The sequence below is a fragment of the Cibotium barometz genome, chromosome 5 (genome assembly GCF_041138505.1).
Source record: "Cibotium barometz isolate CiBa-2024 chromosome 5, ASM4113850v1, whole genome shotgun sequence".
Taxonomy (NCBI): domain Eukaryota; kingdom Viridiplantae; phylum Streptophyta; class Polypodiopsida; order Cyatheales; family Cibotiaceae; genus Cibotium; species Cibotium barometz.
The window spans coordinates 26,966,879-26,992,173 of NC_141050.1; the positions used below are offsets into that span (position 1 = coordinate 26,966,879).

Here is a 25,295-nt window from a genome sequence, read left to right on the forward strand (position 1 = left end):
AACCCTCATACCATGGGTGATTACAAAATATTCTCGTTTTGAGCACACAAGCTCGAGTTACCCATAATCAATTACGGATGAGTTAATTTTACAAACCTTTTTATGCGCTATGCAAGGGAAAGGAACCCGTCTCAAAAAAACAATCAACATCCACGACTCTTGCCACCAAAGCCGATACTGTCCAATATTTCAAACCGATTTAAACCTTTGTGTGCATGACTTATATTTTTTCTTTTGTCTGCACACCCATGGGCCCATGTGTGTGAATGGGGGCTTAATAAGAGCAATTTTTAGCCTTAGGTTTGAACCTTATATTTTATCTTATCCATGTTTTTTTAAATTAAAAACATGTGAACCTTTCACTTTCACTGCCAGATGGCGGCTACCGCCCCAGGCTCCTCTCAAGCTTCTTCTCTGCTCCAGCTCTAATTACCAACCATGACATGCTGCTCATTTGGCTACTATGTAGCACACAGATCCTTTGCTTATCTGCTTCTCTGCTATCTAGATTCTCTTGCACTCACCATACGGATCTCCACTTGGACTGAATGTTCACCGTCGTGAATCCATCACCGGAGAGAAGGTCACAAACCCTGTGTCTTTCTTGGCAGCTCAAAAGATGTTTGCTGCTTCCCTCCTGTAGGCTGCTTCGGCTGGAGAGACAAGAGCTCAGATGACGGCGACGACAGCGACGGTGGGCGGCAGCAGCGCGGCGACCACAAGGGAGATGCGAGCGCGCGACGAGACTGCTGAGGCAGTAGTGGCGTCTCTACCCTCCACGGATTTTTGTGCGTGGAAAGCCAAGGGTACGCTAGTTTAGCAGTAGCAGAGGGTCTCACCGAATTCAAGGTAGAGCCCGCAAGAGAAGACGAACGGGTGGTAGCCATGTTGGTGAAGGAAAGAACTGCAGAGATGGATGCAATGGAGGTAGCCATTTATAACGCCCTTATTCCTTGCTAGATTTATCATGTGCTTCCTCTTCCTCTTGTTCACCCCGCTACTTGCAACTTGCAGTTCTCTTGTAGCTTTTGTTGTTTCTTGCAATGACACCTATCTCGGTTTCCATGGCCACCAACGTGGCTATAATGAGCTCCCAAGTGAGCTCCCCTCTTTGCCTCATCCATTTAACCTCCCTCTTGAGGTTTTACATAGCCATTATCATGACTTCCATGAGCTTCTAAATAAGCTCCATAACCTTGCATGCTTTCTTTCCATGAAAAAAAATAGGCATCTTCAAAGGGTGCTCTTCCTAGGTTTCTCACAAGAAACCATTGAGGTTCCAAATATGTGTGAAAGCTCTCATGGCTTCCACCCAAACATGCCCATCTTCCATGAGCTTTTCACCACACATCGTCTTCTCGATGCACACACATGAACTCCCCCTTGAGTTCACATTTGCTTGCCACCATTTGACAAGCACGCACCTCCACACAAGATTCATGGGATACACAAATCCCATACATAGCAACCCTTCAAAAACGTGAACATTCTTTCATGCTCAAACACCAAAATCACCAAAATACCTTCACGAATCTCCTTGGCAGCTTCTCCTTGATGACACCGAAGACTCCATAGCCTTCATACTTGCTAAAATCTACATTTTCAGCTTCTTTGGGCAGCACCATTACTCCAAATCTCCATGGGCATAATCTCTCTCCAAATGCAATACTAATGACAATGAATGTGCCTATTTTTTTCCATAATAAACTAAAAATAATGCTTAATAAAATAAACACATAAAAAAGCTAATATACATAATAATCACCATGACCAAGATCCCACCCAAGCTCTGATACCATGTTAACAATCTAAAAATGGGATTGATCATGGTGATAGACATAGATTAAGCAACATAATTAAGGTGGATTATACCACACTAAAAACTCCATGAGAGATAGAGAGAGAGAGAGAGAGAGAGATTGCACACTCTCAACAATAGCTCTATTCTATAGCATATCACATGAACCATACAATGATATATGCTCTCTAGCCTTATCCCACTTTACATGTCATCATCCATGTGACACTCTCTTTTCCACTCTTTTGGTCAACACTCACACACCATTCAATATTACATGTAGCATTCCTATCTTGCCACAATATCTTGCACCTTTAGGGTGCTTTCCCACACAGACAACACCACGATTATATCTCTCAACAGCCGGGCGGCGTCGTTAGCAAAGCCCAAGAATGGCCCAAGGTATCCCTCATACCATTGGGATAATAAGGTTTTCCCCGATTGAGGCAAGAAATTATGATGCTGTCTAGTTATGAGGGCCCAGGCTAGTGCGGTGAATAAGCCCACCCTAATGCACAGACATCCCTCTGAGGGGCGGGAGGATCGAGAGACGGAGCCTACCGGCTTGAGTCCTCGCCAGCCCCAACGATGAGGTGTATGGTTCCGTAGGGTTTTGCCCAGCATGTAGAGGCTGGAAGGCCGAATTCTAGATCATCGGCAGTATAAAGGAAAAGAATAAGAGAGCCGGTTTGGCTTGTATGGAATTGATTCATGTATAAACTTTTTTTATAAATCTTATCTTTGGCATTATTGTACTGTGGAAAAAGGCTGTTTTAACAAAGGGCCTTAATTAAGGAACATGTTTATTTATGTCAAACAGTGTGGTAGAATTAATTAGAAAACAAAATTGACGTAGGGTAGAAAGTGGGAGGATGGAATGCCCCGATGGCACCATCCTACGGACGGGTCGACCCAATTAGTCAGGTAGCTTTCCAACAGATTAAGTGAAAGCCCTACGCTAGATATAGGTTCTCAGGCAATTCTTGAAAAGATGCAGGGGAGAAGAGAGCTTGAGCTCTTTCAAGCACACACACACACTCACAAAACCCTAAAAGAGAACACACAAGGTGAGAGGCTGAAAATCTTCTTCTTCTTCACATAACACTCACAACACACCATATACAAGGATAAGAGTACACACCATATAAAAAGGTACTCAACCAAATACATACTAGGATTCTCTATAGTGTGAACCCAACTAAATGAGCTCGTGCTATAACTATGCCAGTCTCTAGAATGGCTGCCACATAGCCTATCATCCCACTGGCCGCATATCACCCCCATGATCTTACCAACCATGCCAGTGGTGTAAGTGTGGGGCCTATCCCCCAGGGTCGTCAGTGTCCACCGCCTCACTAGATGAGCTCGATATCTCAACACTCCCCCTCTCGAGCTCAACTCCATCTCATGTACACCAAAGCGAAGCCTTGAATCTGCAGAGCTTCTCTGTACCCAATGCTTTGGTGAAGATGTTAGCCACCTGATCTTGTGTGGTGCTGACAAAAACAAGGTCAACGTCTCCTGCCAAAACCTTCTCTCTGACAAAATGGTAGTGGATCTCTATATGCTTCATGCGAGCGTGAAAAACTAGGTTCCTGGCCAACTGTATATACTGCTAATGTTGTCACAGAAAATGGCAACTTGTCCAGTGATAGACCCAAATCTGCAAGTAGCTTTCTCAACCAAGCTACCTCACATGTTGCCATAGCAGCACCTCTGTACTCGGCCTCTGTGTACTAGTGGATAGAGCAATCATAGGCTGCTTCTTGCTGCTCCAAGTCACAGCAGCACTCCCCAAAGAAAACATGAAGCCACTAGTAGATCTTCTATCTGAGATACTACCAGCCCAATCAGCATCTATGTACGCATATATCTCTGTCCCAGTTTCATAAAATAGTCCACAATGCAAAGTAGACCTCACATACCTCAGTATGCATCTCAATGCATCCAAATGCGACTTCCTTGGAAGCCACATCCAAATAATGCATAGCTCCGAGGAACTTGCATAAACTGACTTAACAACCCAATAGCATAGCTCAAATCTGGCCTGGTGATTGTCATGTAGATCAACAAGCTTCCTACTATGCACCTATACATAGTAGGATCCTCCAAAATCTCTCCTGAATCTGCACTCAACTTGCCATTATGATCCAATGGCACTGAGATAGGCTTACAGCATGTCATACCATACTTGGACAACATGTCCAAGCCATACTGTCTTTGCAGTAATCCAATACCATGTGGTGACCTAATCACCTCAATGCCCAAGAAATATCTGAGCTCCCCTAGATCCTTCATCTCAAACTTCTATCTAAGCAAGATCTTTACATTAAAGATCTCTGCATCAAGGTCCCCCGTAATGATTAGGTCATACCATACTTGGACAACATGTCCAAGCCATATTGTCTTTACAGTAATCCAATACCATGTGGTGACCTAATCACCTCAATGCCCAAGAAATATCTGAGCTCCCCTGACCTAATCACCTCAATGCCCAAGAAATATCTGAGCTCCCCTAGATCTTTCATCTCAAACTTCTATCTAAGCAAGATCTTTACATTAAAGATCTCTGCATCAAGGTCCCCCGTAATGATCAGGTCATCTACATAGATGACAACAAGCACAACCCCTCTATCACTGTGTCTCACGTAAAGCGAGAAATCTGCATTGGCTACGTGAAAGCCAATAGTGACAAGATATTCAAAAATCTTGTCAGACCATGCTCTTGGTGCTTGTTTTAAGCCATACAAGGCTTTCTTTAACCTGCAAACATGCTTGGGGTGACTCACGTCCTCATAACCAGGTGGTTGCAACATATACATCTCTTCTTGCAAATTCCCATGCAAGAATGCATTCTTTACATCCATCTGATGTAAAGACCATTGCTTTGACATGCAGCCATTGCTATCACAACTCTCACTGTTGCCATCATTTGGCAATTGGGGGCTGAAAGTTTCCTCATAATCAATGCCATATGTTTGTGCATATCCTTTGGCTACCAATCTAGCCTTGTACCTGCTTATGCTTCCATCACTGTTATGTTTTACTTTGTACACCCACTTGCATCCAATGGTTTTCTTGCCTTCAGGCAATTGCACTAAATCCCAAGTCTCATTTCCATATAGTGCATCCATCTCCTCATCCATAGCTTTCTCCCAACACACATTTCCAACAGCCTCATTAATGCATGTGGGGCTCTACAACCTATACAACTTTTGCCATGTATGCATAGTGATGTGCCACATAAGCATCATAGGTAAACCTCTGCACAGGATTCTTCACTCTCCCAGATCTTTGCAACTTTTCATTCATGACTTCCATAGATTTCTTTACACCACCAGGTGTTCTCATAGTAGTTGGTATCCCAAAATCCTCATCAAGGCTCATCTCTGAGCCACTAGACTCGCCATCCACATGAGAATGCCCAATAGAAATGTCAGGCATACTAAGGGGCTCAATCACTTTCTCTTTGCCTTTATGTGATGTACTAATCACATTTGCAGGACTGGTATTATGACATAGCCTGCCACTCCATGGTCTATCAACTGAATCACTAGATGAGGACTCTCCTAGTCCACTCAAAGACTGTGATTGCTGACTTGTATTATTCTGTGCAACCACATTTCCACTCACATCAGCCCCAACAGCTTCTTTTTCAACAGCATACCAGCTGCTCATCTCATCAAAAACAACATCCCTGCTTACCCTCAACTTACATGTAGCAGGGTTATAACACCTGTATCCCTTTTTCTCAAGGGAATACCCAATAAACACGAAGAGAGAGGGGAAAAGCCTTTCGATCAAGGCATAATATCCATTTATCACTTCAAACAATCATAAACATTAGAAAAACATAAAATCAGTAAAGAAAAATACAAGAATATCTACTTACATAATTTCTTGGAGCTTTCCTTTGGCTTGATGGTTTGAGGGTTCAACTCTTGTTTGTAACAAGAGTGGCCACCAATCTTTGGAAGAGGGAAATGTCAAAAACTAGTGAATTATTAATAAATTCATAGTTCTTGGCTTGGGAGGAGTAGAGTAACAGTGCATAAAACACTATTAAGTTTCAACAAAGGGGAGGGCTTCTATTTATAGAAAAAATTAGGCCTCTAACCAACCAACTGATTCTAGAATTTTCCAAATCAGTTTCGTCAATTTTTGACCATTTTTGGGTCAATTTTGGTCACTTTTTGGATCTAGTTGAAACAGGAGAGAGAAGAGATGAAAATATCTCATTATTTGAGAGTTTAAAACTCATTCAATCATGTGAAATAGGTGCCCTCTTCATGAGGGGAATTCCCCCATGCAGAGGTGTTAAAAATGCATCATTTCACCTAAATATCTCTCTTTTTTAACTATTAACCTTGTCCTTAGTCAACTCTTCATCTTATGTGAGTATTTACTCATTTTTGGGGGATTTTCCTTTTATTCTTCTATTTATCTCCTCTCTACATTTGGATGAATCTTATTGGTCTATAGGAACCTTAATTTAAAATTTCAAAAAATCTTCACCCCCAGGATAATGCCTCTTGAACAGATTATACTTAATTTCTAATGCACCTTCTGAAAATCTTTTTGAACTTCTATTTCAGGGAAACTTATTTTAATAAGATGAGGTATTTTTCTATCCAAAAATATTTAAAATATAAATATTATCTCTCTAGAATATTTTCTCTCTCTAGGCCAAAACAGGTAGAAACAAGATCTTTTATATTTCTGAAGAGGGAAATGAATTACAGGGGAAGATACTAGACATCATGAGGGCTGGGGGGAGGAATCTTACACACAGCAGCCTGTCATCCCACTGGCCGCATATCACCCACCTATGAATCACATCCTTGAATTTGTGCATGGTCAAGGTGTCGATGAATAGGAAATTTTCTCCAAGTTAAGACTTAGTGGACTATCTTAAGTGTTTCCCCTATTTTGGAAGGGGAGGAACCTTACAATACATATCTTTTTTTTATGCATAATGCTAAAAGAGGACTTCCTACCATATTTTAGGATTGGACATCCTATGCAAAAAGAATGATTTTCATCATGGGAAATAAAATTTTTGTAATTATGCATAATTAATTGATTATGAGAAAAGAGTAACTTTTGGTAAATTTATTTTTATGCAAAAAGAGGAATTCCCATGATATTTGAGATCCAAGTAATAAAATGGTAAAAGAGGATTTTTTGGTAAATCTTTTTTATGCGAAAAGAGGAATTCCCATGATATTTGAGATCCAAGTAATTAAATGGTAAAAGAGAAATTTTCGGCATAATTCAAACTATGAGTATTTGTCAAAAGTGAAATTTTGAGTATTATTATTTTGGAAAATATGGGTAGAATTGATTTTTGTAAATCCCATTAATCTTTTACTCAAAAAGAAGAATATTGAATATATTTTACTTGAGACATTTCAGAAAGAATATGAAAATATCCATCGAGAAAACTTGGATAATTCTTATTCAGAAAAGAGAATCTGGAATCCCTGGGAGGATCGAGGATCCAATGAGTATGAAAGTTTAGAATTAGTTCTCATCATTAATAAAGCTTAAGGAATGAAAATACAATACGCAAATGCTCTTTCTGAGTTTTCACTATTCAATTTTGATAAGGTTTATTTTTCCTTTTTAAACCTTTCACAACACTCTGATATGTAGATTCAATGGGATCAAGAAAAAGTACCTTTAACTAGGCCAAGCAATTAGCAGAAACTTAGAAAAGTTCTATCAGTATTGAAAGTAGAAAATGGTACTAAAAGTAGATGTGAATGTGATGTGATGAGATGTGAGTGGATGTGATGAGATGTGATGTGATGTAGATGGATGAGATGTAATTGTGATGTGAATGTGATGTGATGAGATGTGAGTGGATGTGATAAGATGTGGATGATATGTGATGCGATGTAGATGGATGAGATGTGAATGTGATGTGATAAGATGTGAATGTGATGTGATAAGATGTGAATATGATGTGAAAAGATGTGAGTGGATGTGATGAGATGTGGATGAGATGTGAATGTGATGTGATATGATGTGAATGTGATATGATGAGATGTCAGTGGATGTGATGAGATGTGATGTGACGTAGATGGATGAGAATGAGCTGTGAAGTGATAGATGTGCATGTGAATGAATGGATGGATGTGGATAGATGTGGATAGATGTGCATGTGAATGAATGGATGGATGTGGATAGATGTGAATGTGAATGAATGGAAGGATGTGGATAGATGTGAATGTGAATGTGAATGAATGGAAGGATGTGGATAGATGTGAATGTGAATGAATGATTGGATGTGGATAAATGTGATGAGCTGTGAATGGATGTGGTGTGATATGGATAGATGTGAATGTGATGTAATGTGGATGGAATGAATGAGATGTGATGTGGATGGATGTGAATGAGATGTGATAAGATGAGGATGGATGACGAGATGTGAATGAATGTAGGATGTGAAAAGGGTGTGATGGATATGAATGGATGTGGTGAGATGTGAATGGAATGTCATGTGAATGGATGTGATGTGATGTGGATCTGGTTAGATATGAATGAATGAGATATGATGTGGATAGATGAGATGTGATGTGACGTGGACTTGGGTAGATGTGAATGGATGTGAAGTGGTGTAAATAGATGTGAACGCGATGTGATGATATGTGGATGTGATGTGGATCTGAATGAATGTAGATGGATGTGATGTGATGTGATATGAATGGATGAGATGTGATATGGATATGTTGTGACGTGCTGTGAGTGATGATGATAGATGTGATGAGATGTAATATGATGTGATTGGATAAGATGTGATATGATATGATTGGATGAGATGTAATATGATGTGATTGGATGAAGGACGATGGGAATACATATGACTGGATGTGAAATAAGCAATGTGAATTGATGTAAAAGAATGTGGAATAACGAGAAGTGATGTGGAACAATGTGGATATGTTGTGACGTGCTGTGATGATGATAGATGTGATGAGATGTAATATGATGTGATTGGATGAGATGTGATATGATATGATTGGATGAGATGTAATATGATGTGATTGGATGAAGGATGATGGGAATACATATAACTGGATGTGGAATAAGCAATGTGAATTGATGTAGAAGAATGTGGAATAACGAGAAGTGATGTGGAACAATGTGGAAAGATGAGAGTTCGTTAGAAATTGTATTTATGAAACCTGTTTTTAAATGACTATTTATGTCAAGAATGCTAGGGAAGAATTTTAACCATCTTGTGAATGAGTTCGAGACCTAAGTGATAAAGTTGCAACAGCTGACAGAGAGTCAATGGAGGACGTCTCGCATAGCAAGGTCAAGCGAGGTCTTGACCAGCCTTGGTTCGATTTCAATGGTGAGCTTCCGATAAGTACAGTGGATGAGGGACCAAGGAAGCAGCCTCTGAGTGAAGCGCTAGGTGACCTGCAACGATGAAGGAGCCTAGAGGGTGCTGACCATACGGTGCTTGGCCGAAGATACCCACGCGTGCATCGACGAAGAAAATGGAATAAGGAGTTAGAGTTGTTTTCTGAGCTCGGGTATGGATCTGGTTCATTGGCCTTGCTAGTCCTCAACTGATGAGTCCATGACTCTTTTATATGGATCTGTTGATTGATCTTGCTGATCTTCAAACGGAGAGTCCATCTAAATGTTTCTTACATGATTATATTTCTGGATACTATGAGCTAGGAACTATTGAAAAGGCCCTTGAGTGAAACGGTGGTGAGCGTTCTGGTTTTGCCAATGATGCCATAGGTACACCGATGAAGGAATGATTGGAAATTAGAATTCAAGCAAGGCCTTTGATGTCAAGGTCCCATCAAAGCCAGCACCATCACCTTTCAAAAGGTTTTTAGTTCCAGAAGGTGATTCTAACCTTCCACCACCTAAGAGATATCAGGGTCAAAAAGCCCAGGATATGGGAAGTTCAGAATGGAAGAAATGTTCTTTTCCTGAAACTCAATCCCCTAGAATTCAACTTTAAATGTTCCACCCTTGAACAAGCGAGTGAAATGCTATAACTGTCAAGGATTTGGACATCGCAGTATGGATTGTCCAACTCCTTTTGGATCAAGGTTTTCAGGGTAGGGAAATCAGGGATAAAGATTCCAGACTCCAGCTCCTTCCTTCCAGAGTAATCAGGTTTCTATCCGCCAAAATCAAGGAAATCCCAGAGGTAGACCCTCTAACCAACCCATAGTTTCAAACCAAAGTAATGCAAGACCTCTGCCTCAGAATAGGGGAAGTAAAAGAGAGCTGTTCCCAAATCGACCGTCCACTTCCAAGGCAATAACGCCGGAAGTGATTGAAGAAGAAGAAGAAGATGAAAGAGATCATACTCCACCTGCGCAAGATGAGGACATCTCATGTTTTTTAAGTGGGGTAGGATGTAAGATTCCTCCCCCAGCCCCTCAAGATGTCTAGTTTCTCTCCCTGCTGTAATCAATCCCCTTTTCAGAATAATAACAGATCTTGTTTCTATCTGTTTTGGCCTAGAGAGAGAAAATATTCTAGAGAGAGATAATTTAGTTTCTAGATATCTTTGGATGGAAAAATATCCCTTCTTATTAAAATGATTTTCCCTAAAACAGAAATTCAAAAAGAACTTTCCAGTGTGCAATTGGAATAAATAAAAAATAGGTAAAAAGAACCTTAGCCTGAGGGTCTAGATTTTCTAACCTTAGCCTGAGGGTCTAGATTTTCTAAAATTTTTGGATTAAGGTTCCTATGGACCAATAAGATTAATCCAAATGTAGGGAGGAGATAAATTGAAGAATAAAAGAAAAATCCCCCAAAAATGAGTAAATACTCACATAAGATGAAGAGTTGACTAAGGACAAGGTTTATTAGTTAAAAAAGAAGAGATATTTAGAGGAAATGATGCATTTTTGACACCTCAGTGTGGGGAATTCCCCTCATGAAGGAGGCACCTATTTCACATGTGTGGATGATTTTCAAAATCACAAATAATAAGATATTTTTATCTCTCCTCTCTCCTATTTCAACTAGATCCAAAAAGTAAGCTAAACTGACCTAAAAATGGTCAAAAAGTGACCAAACTGATCTAGAAAATTCTAGAATGAGTTTGCTTGGTTAGAGGCTCATTTTTTCCTATAAATAGAAGCCTCCCCCCTTGTAAAAGGTTAATAGTGTTTATGCAATGTTACTCTACTCCTCCCCAGAGTCAAATACATCGAATTCACTTGATAATTCAATTGTTTTTTACTAAATCCTCTCCAAAAGAACTGGTGGCCACTCTTGCTGCAAAAAACAAGAGTAGAACTCTCAATCCCTCAAGCCAAAGGAAAGCTTACAAACTCCATGTAAGCTTAATTCTTACTTATTGTGCATTTTAAATCTATGGTTTTCTTAAATTTTATGCTTTGAAAATGTTTGAATTAAAATCTGATGCTATGCCTTGATGGAAAGGCCACTCCCTTCTCTTCTTTACAATTCAGCCCTTCTTAATCCTAGAAAGTTTATTTAAATGATTGATTAAACTCTTTTCATTGTTTACTCTCTTAATTTTTGAAAAATGGAGTAGATTAGATATATTAGAATTCAAATTGGATTAATTCAAGTCATAAATTGAATGTTAAAATTGAGAAATGGTCAGCCATACAAAGGAGGTTATGGCAAAATTTTCTTAAATTTTGTGAAACTAAAGTTTATCATTAGGTTATTCTAAAGATTAATTCCTTTCGTTTGTGCATTCTAAAAGAATTATTTTTTTATTTCAAAAGTGTTATTCCCATTAAAATTGAATCTATGCATAGAAAGATGCATAAAGGAATTTATTTTTATTTCAAAAGATTTATTCTCATTAATTTTGATTTTATGCATAGAAAGATGCATAAACGAACTTATTTTTATTTCAAAAGAGTTATTCTCATTAATTTTGATTTTATGCATAGAAAGATGCATAAAGGAATTTATTTTTATTTCAAAAGAGTTATTCTCATTAATTTTGATTCTATGCATAGAAAGATGCATAAAGGAATTTATTTTTATATCAAAAGTTTTATTCTCATTGAAACTGAAATTATGCATAGAAAGATGCACAAAAGATTTATTTTTATTCCAAAAGTGTTATTCTCATCAAATTTGATTTTATGTGTATAGAAAGATGCATAAAAGAATTATTTTTATTCCAAAAGTGTTATTCTCATCAAATTTGATTTTATGCATAGAAAGATGCATAAAAGATTTTTTTATTCCAAAAGTGTTATTCTCATCACCACTTAAAATTGATTTTATGTATAGAAAGATGCATAAAGGATTTATTTTTATTCCAAAAGTGTTATTTTCATTAAAATTGATTTTATGCATAGAAAGATGCATAAAAGATTTTTTTTAATTCCAAAAGTGTTAATTTCATTAAAATTGATTTTATGCATAGAAAGATGCATAAAGGATTTATTTTTATTTTAAAAGTTGTAAGGTTCTCCCCCTTCTAAAATAGGGGAAACACTTAAGATAGTCCACTAAGTCTTTAACTTAGAGAAAATTTCCTATTCATTGACACCTTTACCATGTAGAGATTCAAGGATACGATTCATAGGTAAGACCTAGTCCTATCCACCAATAGGGGGAGCGTGATCTTCTAAAAATCAAATCACCCATAGGTAATTGATCATAAATTGGGCAACTACTAGACTTGATTTCTAGAGGCAACGCTTTTTTCCTCATCCATGCAAGGCACAGCCACTGGCCTAGTCTTCTAGAATAGAGTTGCCCAAGAACCTATTTATCTAGCGTAGGGCTTTCACTTAATCTGTTGGAAAGCTACCCGACTAATCGGGTCCACCCGTCTGTAGGATGGTGCCGTCGGGGCATTCCATCCTCCCACTTTCCACCCTACTCACGCCTCAATTTGTTTTCTAATTAATCCTACCACACTATTTGACATAAAGAAACATGTTCCTTAATTAAGTCCCTTTTCATCACAAGGTTTGTTAAAACAGTCTTTTTCCACAATACAATAATACCAAAGACAAGATATAAAAAAAAGTTTATACATGAATCAATTCCATACAAGCCAAACCAGCTCTCTTATTCTTTTCCTTTATACTGTCGACGATGATCTAGAATTCGGTCTTCCAGCCTCTACATGCTGGGCAAAACCCTATGGGACCATACACCTCATCGTCAGTCATCATTGGCGAGGACTCAAGCCCGGCCTGTCGCCCTCTTAGGCTCCATCGCTCGATCCTCTCACCCCTCAGAGGGATGTTTGCACACTACGGTGGGATTATTCACCGCACAAGCCTGGGTCCTCAGAACTAGACAACATCATAATCTCTCGCCTCAATCGGCGAACCTTATTCTCCCAATGGTATGAGGGATACCTTGGGCCATTCTCAGGCTTTGCTAACAACGCCGCCTGGCTACACAAGCACGGAACGGAGTTAGCATCGAAGCCAGGAAAAACTTGCACTCTTTAAAGATAAAAATTTCAATGCAATTCATTGAATACATCATCACTCAATTCGTAACTTCATACAATTTTATGTCATTATTTTAAAAGGAAAAGATACACATTTATTAATACTAATATTTTAAAAAAAAATCTTTTTTAAAAGATGACCAAGCTAACCTGGCCACCATTTCCTTGTTGATGAGGAGCTTTTAAAGGGAGGGTTGGAGCCGCATCAGGAGCATCTTCTCTAATCTTGTTGCACGCTCCTCTCCCGAGGTAATATTTTGACGTTTTTGGGAAGGGGCCATCTTGGACATCGTCTTGTAGGGCTCGCTGTCTCACGGTCAAAATGCTCCAGTCAGATCTCAATTCTGAGATCGTTTGCTCACCGTATGAGCAAAAGACCACAGTGCATAAACCCTCTCTAAGGCTAAAACCTCTTACTAAAGTCCACGCAAATGGGGGGGAGGGAGGAATTGTAAGATGTCCTTAACACAAAAACGTTTTGCTAAAGGGGAGAAGGGCTACTGTAAGTCTCTTCACACGGGGGGGACCGGGGGGGGAGGAGAGGGGGGAGGGGAGAAGAGTTAAGGACATTGCCTCCTAGCAAGAGGGGGATAGAGGAAAATTGCCTTATCTAAAAAGTGGCAAATGAGGGGGTGTGGAGAGGGGTGGTTGTACTGCAGCAAGTACACTGCGACGGTATGGACGGCGGCACAGCAGAGCATAAGCTACACAGAAATGTGTGTTGTCCATGGAGCACCCCGGGGGTTTATATAACTATGGGGTACGGGTATGGGCACTGTGCAAAGCAAGGACGAAAGGACGGTGTACCAGTAACAGCTATAGATTAGTGGCTTGCATGGCTCAGGGGGAAAGGTATGGTGTCGCGCGGTTAATAGGGAGAAAGGAGTGGTACGCATGTACCTTATTTGGTCAGGGGTAGCATGGGTGTCCACGTAGCGGTACGTGTGGACAACACAGTGGGCGGCCGTCCTTTGGTTCTTGTGCGGCCATCGTATGGGCACCTTGGTAAGTGTGTACCATCCAAATTTTGGGACGGGGTCCCCAAATTTGCGGCACCGGCCTCGATTTGCGTGCCCCGGACCGCGGGGGGAAAATTTTTTTTTTTGTCCGAGATGTTCTCCTGGTCATTGGCTGAAATTTACGTATAAGCTTGATCCGGTGTCCTTTTTGGATGCTGTGTAAAATCCTATATTAGGATAAAATCACACACAGACTCTAAATTTGGGCTCAAAATTTGAAGATTCTAGGTAGAAATGACTCATTTAATAAAATCATCGATTTTATACCATAAAAACTCATAAATTTATCTATTACATGGACATTTCTTTATTAGTGAAGATGGGTATGTTACATCCTTCCCCCCTTAAAGAAATCAAGATGTCCTCTTCTCGTCTTATGAATTGGGGATAATCCTTTAAGAATGTATCTTCATCTTCCCAAGTTGCATCCTCTTCAGGGTAATCTTTCCACTATACTAGATGTTCTACAAGAGTTCTATTTTGGAGTTGCCTTTCCCTAGAATCTATGATGCTACTGGGCTGTAATTCAAGGACTCCTTGAGTAGGGATTACAACTTGTTCATCATCAAGTATAAGATCGAGATTGGGTACATAAGGTTTTAATAAACTTACATGAAATACATTGTGGACTTTGATATATGGGCTGGGAGTTGGACTTTATAGGCATTTTTACCTAGACACTTGATAACTGTATAGGGACCACAATACCTAGGGCTAAGCTTCTTATATTTCCCAAGTGATAGAGAACTTCATTTGGCTCGCACTCATAGAAGAACTTTGTCTCCTTCCTTGAAGATCCTTTCAGACCTCTTGGTATCAACATAATGCTTTTGTCGATCTTGGGCAGCTTTAATATCCTTTTGGATTGCCTTGGTTTGTTCCTCCATCTCTTCGAGCATTTTCTTGGATGCCTCAACTCTTATGGTCGAATCAGAGAAATTTAGAGGAGACAAGCATTCTTGCCCATAGAGTTTGAATGGTGACATTCCTATGCTCTGATGTGATAAGATGCATTGTAGGCAAATTCTACCAGAGGAGGAAGGTATTGAATCCACATTCTTGGCTCCCGTCCACAATATGCTCTGTCTTCAATTACTTGATTGACTCTCTCAGTCTGGCCATCGGTCTCTGGATGATAAGCTGTGCTAAAGCAAAGTTGAGTTCCCAGGGCTTGAAATAAGGACTGCCAAAACTTTGAAGTGAAGTCAGAATCCCGGTCACTTACTATCCTTTTTGGGAGACCATGAAGTTTGAGGACTTCCTTGATGAATATTCGAGCAACATCAGAAGCTTTGAAGGTCTTCTTTGCTCGTATAAGGTGAGCTACTTTGGTAAGTAAGTCCACTACTACCAGAATGGAGTCATATCCTCCTTGAACAGTGGGGAGACTTGTGACAAAATCCATACTAATGCACTCCCACTTCATTTGGGGAATATCCAAGGGTTGAAGTTTCCCAGGCATCTTGACCCTTTCAGCTTTGATCCTTTGGCATGAGAGACATTGCTTCAAGTACCAAAGGACATCATTTTTCAAGCCTACCCAATGAAAGCTCCTTCTTACGGCATTTAATATTTTTGCATAGCCTCGGTGTCTTGCAGCAGGACTATCATGAGCTTCATGGAGGATTAGTTTCTTTAAAGCAGGATCCTTAGGGATACATAGCCTATGATTGAAGTAGAGGTTTCCTTCATGAGTGGAGTATCCCTTGATTAGATTCTTTTCTTTCTCTGAATTTCCCCCTTCTTCTACTAACTTCATCATCCTCTGATAATCTGGATCATGAGATGAGACTTCTTCCACCTTGACCAGTATGGGATTTGGTGCATTGAAATTTGACTTAAGAAAGATTTGTGGCTAAGCGCATCTACTACCACATTATCTTTCCCAGGGTAGAATTTGATGTCGAAGTCATATTCTTGTAGAATTTCAATCCATCTCCTTTGCCGCATGTTGAGGTTAGGTTGGGTGAAGATCCACTTCAGACTTTTATGGTCAGTTACAAGCTAGAATTTGCCCCCCAAGAGATAATGTCTCCATAATTTGAGGCAATGAACAACTACTAAGAGCTCCAAATCATTGGTGACATAATTTGCTTCGTATTGCTTTAGCTTTGCGGGAAGTATAAGCGACTGGTCTTCCTTCTTGGCCTAAGACACCACCAAGTGCTAGACTACTAGCATAATGACTTCAAATTCCTTGTTGGTGAAATCAGGAAGTAGGGCAGAAGTAATAATGACCTTGAGCTGATCAAAACTATTTTGTTGGATTGGCAGAGCCACACTATTTTGCAATCCTTCTTAAGAAGATCTGTCAAAGGTGCAGCTACCAAGGCATAATCTTTGATAAAAATCCTATACCATCCCATGATTCCCAAAAACCCATGAACTTCACAAACTGATTTAGGGGGTGGCCACTCCAGAATATCTTTGACCTTGGCGGGGTCTACTGAAATGCCATCTTTGGAGATGATGAACCCAAGATACTCAATTTGATGAGTAAAGAAGGTACATTTTCTCTTCTTGGCATAGAGTTTGTGTCTGCGCAACAATTGCAGAACTCTACGCACATGCTCCTCATGCTCTTCCATTAATTTGGAGTAGATTAAGATGTCATAAAAAAAAACAAGCACAAATTCATCCAAGTAAGGATGGAATATATCTTGCATTAGGTGGTTGACGGTTGCAAGAGCATTGGTTAACCCGAATGACATTACAGTAAACTCATAGTGGCCATAACGGGTATTGAAGGCTGTCTTGGGTATATCTGCTTCCTTGACTTTGATCTGATATTAAATAGACCTCAAATATATTTTTGAGAATACTTTGGCCCCATGAAGCCTGTCAAGAAGTTCGTCGATGCGACAGATAGGATATTTATTCTTGATAGTGACTTGATTTAGCCCTCCGATAATCTATGCAGAGGCGGAGAGTTTCGTCCTTCTTTTTTTGGAAAAGAACAGGTGCCCCCCAAGGAGAGCTACTGGGGCATACGAATCCTTGCTCAATGAGTTGGGAAAGTTGCTCTTTAAGTTCAATGGCTTTAGGAAGGGACATTTTATAGGGCATTTTTGAGACGGGTTGAGCTCTAGGGATCACCTCGATTTCATGATCGACTTCTCGAGGAGGCGGTAGCCCTGTAAGCTTGTCAGGGAAGATGTCACAGAATTATTGGAGCCAAGAGGGTTCTGTCTCTCCTTACTAGGTTCAATGGCTTTGTTGAGCTTGACTAAGAAAACTTGTTGATCCTTACGTGTTCCCCTGAGAAGATGTTTTGCCTTGACTACCCTAGATTTAGGTTTTCCTGTTATCCTCACATATCACTTGGCCATGCTCATTTTCAAAAGTGATACTCCCCTGGTTACAATGAATGCTAGCTTTGTTTGCAATTAACCAATCCATCCCAAGGATTCCATCATAAATTCCTAATGATGGCAAGACTCTAAAGTGGCCCCCATGAGTTCGCTCATTACCGAGCTCAAAATCAAGGTTTCCTATAGAGTGGCGAGATATTACTTCTTTCCCACTGGCTAACTCTACAGTCATTCTTCTAGCTATTTTTTGACCCAAGTTTAATTTTTGCAAACACCTAGGAGAAAGAAATGAATGGGTACTACCACAATCAATCAAAAACTGGAATGGCTTACCGTGATGAGTGGCTGGGGTTTGGATTACACCAAATTGTTTATTCAGACCTTGGTGTTCTACTGCTACATGGACGGTGGCGCACTCTTCTTCAGCCATTTCCAAGGTCGGTTCTTCACTTATAATACAAGCGGTCCTAGTAGTAACTGCTCCTCTCCGCGGCCTTTGCCATGCTTGCCCACCGCCTCTTGCACATTGGTGGATAGGGGTTGCATGGCCTTGATTTCCTCTGCCATCTTGGGAAAATGATGTTGCCATCTTGGGAAAATGATGTTGCCATCTTGGGATAGTTGGCCCTAAAGTGTCCCGGCTCATTGCACTCAAAACACAGAGGGCCTTCTCTGAAAGAAGCAACATACGAGCGGGGGACAAAAGAGTTGCTTTGTCGCCCTCTGTTGTAGTAGGGGAAATTCTATTGGGGTTTCTTGGAGGGTTGATCTTTAGGATTTGCCTCAGGGGGATAAGATCTCTTTTGAGGCTTAGGTTTGTCAGTCCTCATTTCTTTCACAAGTGGCTTTGCTTGTATGAGAGCATCCTGTAATGTGCTTGGCCTCATTGCTTCAAGGCGGGAATCTAAGGGTTCATTTAACCCTTGGCAGAAATGAGCCACTTGCTGGGAAGTAGTCATAGCTGGGGTATACTTCCGAAGAGTGATAAATTTGGAATAGTAGTCCTCAAGAGTTAAGCTGCACTGCCTAAGACTAAAAAACTCATTCATCTTTATGGATTCATGGGATGGGGGAAGATATCTTTCCTTCAAGGCTTGCTTGATGTCTTCCCACATTTGAGAATGCTCGATGACTCCCTTGTCACTCACGGCACCACTGTTTCCACCAGAGTTTAGCATCTCCGATGAGGCAAAACTGTGCAAGCATAAACTGATTTGCTACTCCAGTACCGGCGGTAGAGAAATAATCGTCCATCGCTTCAATCCAAACTTCAGCATCCTTCTAAATATTTGAACCTTCTCCTTTAAAGGAGGGAGGTTGCATTTGCTTGAGCAGGAGCTTCTTCTCCTGGATATCAGTGTAAAGCGCATTGGGAAGTGGAGGGTGATCGTCATAGCCATCATTGTAAAAACAATTTTAAGATTACAAGATTCATACTTGCACAACGCTTATTTTGGAGAGCAAAACATTGAAATCATTTTATTTCTAAATATTTACAAGGACGAGTTTTATTACAAAGATCTGAGACTAATATAATTAGTCTTATTTGCCATCAAGGGAAATTCCTAAGCTTGACTATGACGAGTTTTATTACAGAGATCTGAGACTAATATAATTAGTCTTATTTGCCATCAAGGGAAATTCCTAAGCTTGACTATGACATAAGGATAGAGCGGTCCACATAGGTGAAATATGGGGGTTCCGCTGTAGTTTCTAAGACTCTAAAAACTGATGGTAAGGGTGGTAGACTCTGGATTGGCGTAGGTCCCAACACAACTATTCTATCAGTAGGTAAGACCTGCATCACTTGGTCATACACCTAGCAATCTTGAGGTATGCGAATCCCATCTATCGTCATAGAGGTGTCGGCCCTGGGGGTACCAAATTAGTAGGATGTTTTTATTAAGCATTATGTTAGGTAAAACATTCATTGCAAAACAGTCCTTAAATGGCAAATCCTAGGAGCTAAAATCAGCTTGGATACCAATTGTAAGCTTCCCCCCTTCTAAAATAGGGGAAACACTTAAGATAGTCCACTAAGTCTTAACTTGGAGAAAATTTCTTATTCATTGACACCTTGACCATGTAGAGATTCAAGGATATGATTCATAGGTAAGACCTAGTCCTATCCCACAGGGGGAGTGTGATCTTCCAAAAATCAAATCACCCATAGGATAATTGATCATAAATTGGGCAACTACTAGACTTGATTTCTAGAGGCAACGCTTTTTTCCTCATCCATGCAAGGCACAGCCACTTGGTGAGCAACGAGATCCAATAGTAAACAGATTACAATAAACATTGGTCCATCATATAATATATATCTTCCACAACATACGCATGGGTGTCCTAAGCACCGCGAGCTCGTGCATTGCCTGGTCAGATCCCTCCAGGATCCTCTCCTTAGGTGTCCTGGCACTTCACTTAGGGACCGCTTCGTCGGCCCTCGCCCATCGTACCGGAAGCACACCATTTTTCACCATACCAAGACTGGTCAAGACCTGGGCAGGTTTTGCCGCATGAGCCGTCCTTTGAACACTCCCCAGTTGTTGCAACCGAACTTCCCTTAGAAAAACACATATACCAAACGCTCCCTCCAGCATTCTGGCATAAGACAGTCCTTTAAGAAAAACAGGGTTTCTATGCAAGTTTTCAGTTTTGATTTTCTTTTTAATACAATGAGTATGTCTTAAATCCGTATCGCAATACTTCTAGATCGTAGGTCTGAATTCCAACAGAATTTCCTGAATTCTGTAACCTTGATCCTCAGATCAGAATCAAAGGGTCTTAATTTGATTTCAGATTCGGTTGGTGATTTGAGTGAATTTTCCTGAATTGGTCACATCATCTTTTCTTGAAACTAACGAAGGAGTTATGTCTTGGTCATAGTCTGATTCAGGGTTTGAGTCTGGAAAGGTTCTCCCTGAACTATCTTTCTCGAAGGGTAATATTTCAATTACTACTTTACTGAATTTCATTCATTGAGTATTTGCTTAACTGAATTCAAAACTAACCACAAAATCCTATGAGGAATAAATTAATTATTTATCTAAAATTCCGGCTTCGATAGTTTTTTTGGGTTTTCTCATTACCATCCTAGACAATATGAAACGGTAGAATTTTCTCTCACAGAGTATTTACTTATTCATTTAACAATATTCATGGGATTTAAACATAGGATTAAAGAGAACTCTTATTTTGATATAAAAATTATGTATGCATCTATTTATGCATAAAATCCAACTTCTATGGAAATAATACTTTTATATAAAAGAAAATCCTTTTATGCATAAATCCAACTTCTATGGAAATAACACTTTTATATAAAAGAAAATCCTTTTATGCATCTATTTATGCATAAAAATCAATTTTGATGAAAGTAACACTTTATAATTAAAAAAATTTCTTTTATGCATCTATTTATGCATAAAAATCAATTTTGATGAAAGTAACACTTTTATAATTTAAAAAAAAATCTTTTATGCATCTATTTATTCAAAAAATCAATTTTGATGAAAGTAACACTTTTATAATAAAAATATTTCCAAATATGCATCTTTCTATACATAGAATTTTAATTTTAATAGAAATCACTCTTTTATAATAAAAAATAACCAATATGCATCTTTTTATGCATAGAATTTAAATCTAATGAAAATCACTCTTTTATAATAATAAAAAATAACCAATATGCATCTTTCTATGCATAGAATTTAAATCTAATGAAAATCACTCTTTTATAATATAAAAAAATAACCAATATGCATCTTTCTATGCATAGAATTTAAATAAAAATAAAAATAACACTTTTATGATAAAAATATTTCTACTATGCATTTCTCTATGCCTAGAATGTAAATAACACTTTTAAAATACACAAATGGTGGGGATTACTCTTTTTGAATAATAAAAGATAAAACTTATTTCACAAAATTTAAGAAAATTTTTCCATAACCTCCTTTGTATGGCTGACCATTTTTCAATTTTTTCTATCCTCAAGTTACTTAAAAATTATCCCAAATGGTTTAAAGCATTCTAAACTAATCAAATTCCACTTTTAAAAGAGAAACAATATATAAAGTCTAATTCAAACAATTTGATTACTTATCTAGGATAAAGAAGGGCTGAATTCAAGAATGAAGAGAGAGGGAAAGCCTTTCCAACAAGGCATAATATCATTTTTTCATTTTAAAGAAAACAAAAATTAGAAAACCATTAAAAGGAATAAAGAAAAAGTAGGATTTCTAGCTTACTTGAATTTTTGTAAGCTTTCCTTTGGCTTGATGGTTTGAGGAATCTACTCTTGTTTTTGCAACAAGAGTGGCCACCAATTCTTTTGAAGAGGGAAAGGTCAAAAACTAATGAATTATCAATAAATTCACTGTTTTTGGCTCTGGGGTGGAGTAGAGTAATAGTGCATAACACACTATTAAGCTACTACAAAGGGGGAGGCTTTTATTTATAGAAAAAAGTGAGCTTCTAACTAAGCAAACTAGTTCTAGAATTTTCCAGATCAGTTTGGTCAATTTTTGACCATTTTTGGGTTAATTTAGCTTACTTTTTAGAACTAGACTTGAATTAGGAGAGAGGAGAGATGAAATATATTTGAGAATTTAAAACTCCACCACACATGTGAAACAGGCACCTCCTTCATGAGGGGGAATCCCCACTCTGAGGTGTCAAAAAGTTCATTTTTTTAGTATTTCCTTTGTTGGTCCTTAGTCCACACTCTTCATCTTATGTGAGTATTTACTCATTTTTGGGAGAATTTTCTTTATTTCTTCAATTTATCTCCTCCATACATTTGGCTGAATCTGATTGGCCCCTCAGAACCTTAATTTAAAATTTTTAGAAAATCTGGACCCTTAGGATAAGGCCCTTTGAACAGATTATAATTTATTTCTAATGCACCTTCTGAAAATCTTTTTGAACTTATATTTCAGGGGAATTTATTTTAATAAGAAGAGATATTTTTCCATCCAAAAATATCTAAAATCTGAATAATCTCTCTCTAGAATATTTTCTCTCTCTAAGCCAAAATAGGTAAAAAATAAGATCTTTTATTATTCTGAAGAGGGAATTGATTACAAGGGAAGATACTGGACATCTTGAGGGGCTGGGGAGGAATCTTACATTCTCTCCCACTTGAAAAACGTGAGATGTCCTCATCTCGCAAAAAACTGGAGGTAATCACGCAACAGTTCAGCTTCTTTCTCCCAAGTGGCATCTTCAAAAGGATAGAACTTCCATTTAACCAATAATTCTCTCAAAATTCTATTCCTGAGAACCTTTTCTCGAACATCAAGGATTTCTTCAGGTTGGAGTTCCATCTGCCCTTGGGTTGAAGAAGTTAAGATTTCATTCATCAAGCACATGATTCGGGCTTGGTACATACTTTTTAAGAAGGCTGACATGAAATACATTATGTACTTTGAGATGAGGAGGTAGAAGAAGCTCATAGGCTAAGTCACCTACTTTCTTTGTAATCAGATATGGTCCACAATATCTCGGGGATAACTTCTTGTACTTCCCAAGAGATAGAGAACTTCTTTTGGGGCGTACTCGAACGAAGACCATATCTGCTTCTTTGAATTTTTTGTCTGTCCTCTTCTTATCTGCATACTGCTTTTGTCTATCCTGGACAGCTTTTATATATTTGCGAATTAACTGCATCTGCTCTGCTGCTCCATGTCATCAAGCATTTGTCTGGACATCTCGACCCTAATCAATGGGTCGGACCAAGTTAATGGAGTTAAGTAATCTTGTCCATACAGAGCTTTGAAAGGGCTCATCCCAATACTTCGGTGATAAGAAGCATTGTAGGCGAACTCGACTAGGTGCAGATAGCTTAGCCACTTGTTGGGTTCCCTGCCCCACAGCATGACCGAAGTATATCTTCGATTACTTGGTTCACCCTTTCAGTTTGACCATCGGTCTCGGGGTGGTAAGCTGTGCTCAGATCCAAGAAAGTTCCTACTGCTTCAAAAAATGCAGTCCAGAATCTTGGCATGAACTTGGGATCTCGATCACTTACTATTCTCCTGGGTAGGCCATGCAATCTGAAGATTTCCTTGAGGAACACTGTGGCCACATCCACTACAGTGTAGGTTTCTTTTACTGGAATTAGATGGGCAGCTTTGGTTAGTCTATCAACTACCACGAAGATGGAGTTGTAACCTGATTGCACTGAAGGTAATCCAGTAATAAAATCCATACTGATACATTCGCACTTCATCTGGGGGATGTCTAATGGATGTAACTTCCCAGGCATTTTTACTCTCTTGGCCTTGACTTTCTGATAGGTCAGACATTGACGTACATGATTAAGTACATCCTTTTTTGGACCAGGCCAAAAGAAGCTTTTCTTCATAGACATGTAGGTTTTGATGAATCCTGGATGTCTTGCAATAAGGCTATCATGAGCTTCATTCAGAATTTGACCCTTAGTTCCCTCATCATTGGGAATGCATAGCCTGCAGTTATAATACATAATTCCATCATCCAGACTGTACCCTTGAACTCGATTCAACTCCTGTGGAGTTTTTCTTTCCTGCATAAGTAGGGTAGCAATAGGGCCAAAGAATCTATCCTGCATGATCTTCTTTCTTGCTTCAATAATCAAAGGATTTGACACTATAGTAATTGCAAGCAAGGAGGCTTTTCTGCTGAGGGCATCTGCTACCACATTTTCTTTTCCTGGGCGGTACTTGATTTCAAAATCAAATTCCTGTAGGGTCTGTATCCACCTTCTTTGGCGCATGTTGAGATCCTTCTGAGTGTAGATCCACTTTAAGCTCTGATGATCTGTCATCAAAGTGAATCTTTGACCCAGTAGGTAATGTCTCCACAACTTCAGGGCATATACTACTGAAAGTAGTTCCAAGTCGTGACAGCATAATTTCTCTCATATGCGTTCTGAGTTTTTGGGATTCATAGGCGACTGCATGACCTTCCTGCATGAGTGCACCTCCCAAAGGGTAGAGAGAAATCTAGCAGCTTTAGAACGGGATTGGTTACCAAGGTGGTCTTCACCTTATCAAAAGCACTCTGGCACCTGGCAGACCATTTAAACGAGATATTCTTCTTGAGAAGATTAGTCATGGGGGAAGCAATGAGAGCATACTTTGGTATAAAAATTCTATACCAACCAGTCAATCCCAAGAATCCTCTGACTTCTTTCATTGTCTTTGGTTCAGGCCAATCTGACTGCTTGGACTTTTGCGGAATCTGGAGAAATTCCATCTTTGGATACCAGAAAGCCCAAGTATTCAACATGGTCGGCAGAGAAAGTGCATTTGCTCTTTTTTGCAAAGAGTTGGTGCTTCCTTAGAATCTCAAGAACTTTTCTGACATGAGCTTCATGGGGTCAGCTGCATTCTTTGAGTAAATCAGAATATCATCAAAGAAAACAAGAACAAAATCATCCAAGTATTCTCTGAGAATGTCTTGCATTAGGTGATTGAATGTAGCTGGGCATTTGTCAATCCAAACGGCATGATAGTGAATTCATAATGCCCATATCGAGTATTGATGGCTGTCTTCAGGATATCTTGCTCGTTAATCCTGATTTGATAATACCCTGATTTGAGATCTATCTTTGTGAAGATCTGGGCTCCACTTAGCCTGTCCAAAAGCTCATCAATTCTGGGATAGGATACTTATTCTTAACTGTCAGCTGATTGAGACCTCTGTAATCCACACAGAGTTTTAAC

The 25,295-nt window shown here is 39.2% G+C and overlaps 1 protein-coding gene across 1 annotated transcript; it reads right to left on the reverse strand.

Moving 5' to 3' along the window:
• Window positions 1–380: 380 nt before the first annotated feature.
• Window positions 381–1,839, reverse strand: LOC147638302 (uncharacterized). The gene is made up of 2 exons (XM_086795434.1): window positions 1,524–1,839; window positions 381–1,424 (listed from the first exon to the last, which is right to left on the reverse strand). The coding sequence occupies exon 2, from the start codon at window positions 933–935 to the stop codon at window positions 585–587; it is 351 nt and encodes a 116-aa protein (XP_086651560.1). The 5' UTR covers window positions 936–1,424; window positions 1,524–1,839; the 3' UTR covers window positions 381–584.
• Window positions 1,840–25,295: the final 23,456 nt, after the last annotated feature.

Excerpts from the sequence above, each read along its gene's own strand:
- LOC147638302 (XM_086795434.1), bottom strand. The coding sequence starts at position 935 with ATGGCTACCTCCATTGCATCCATCTCTGCAGTTCTTTCCTTCACCAAC.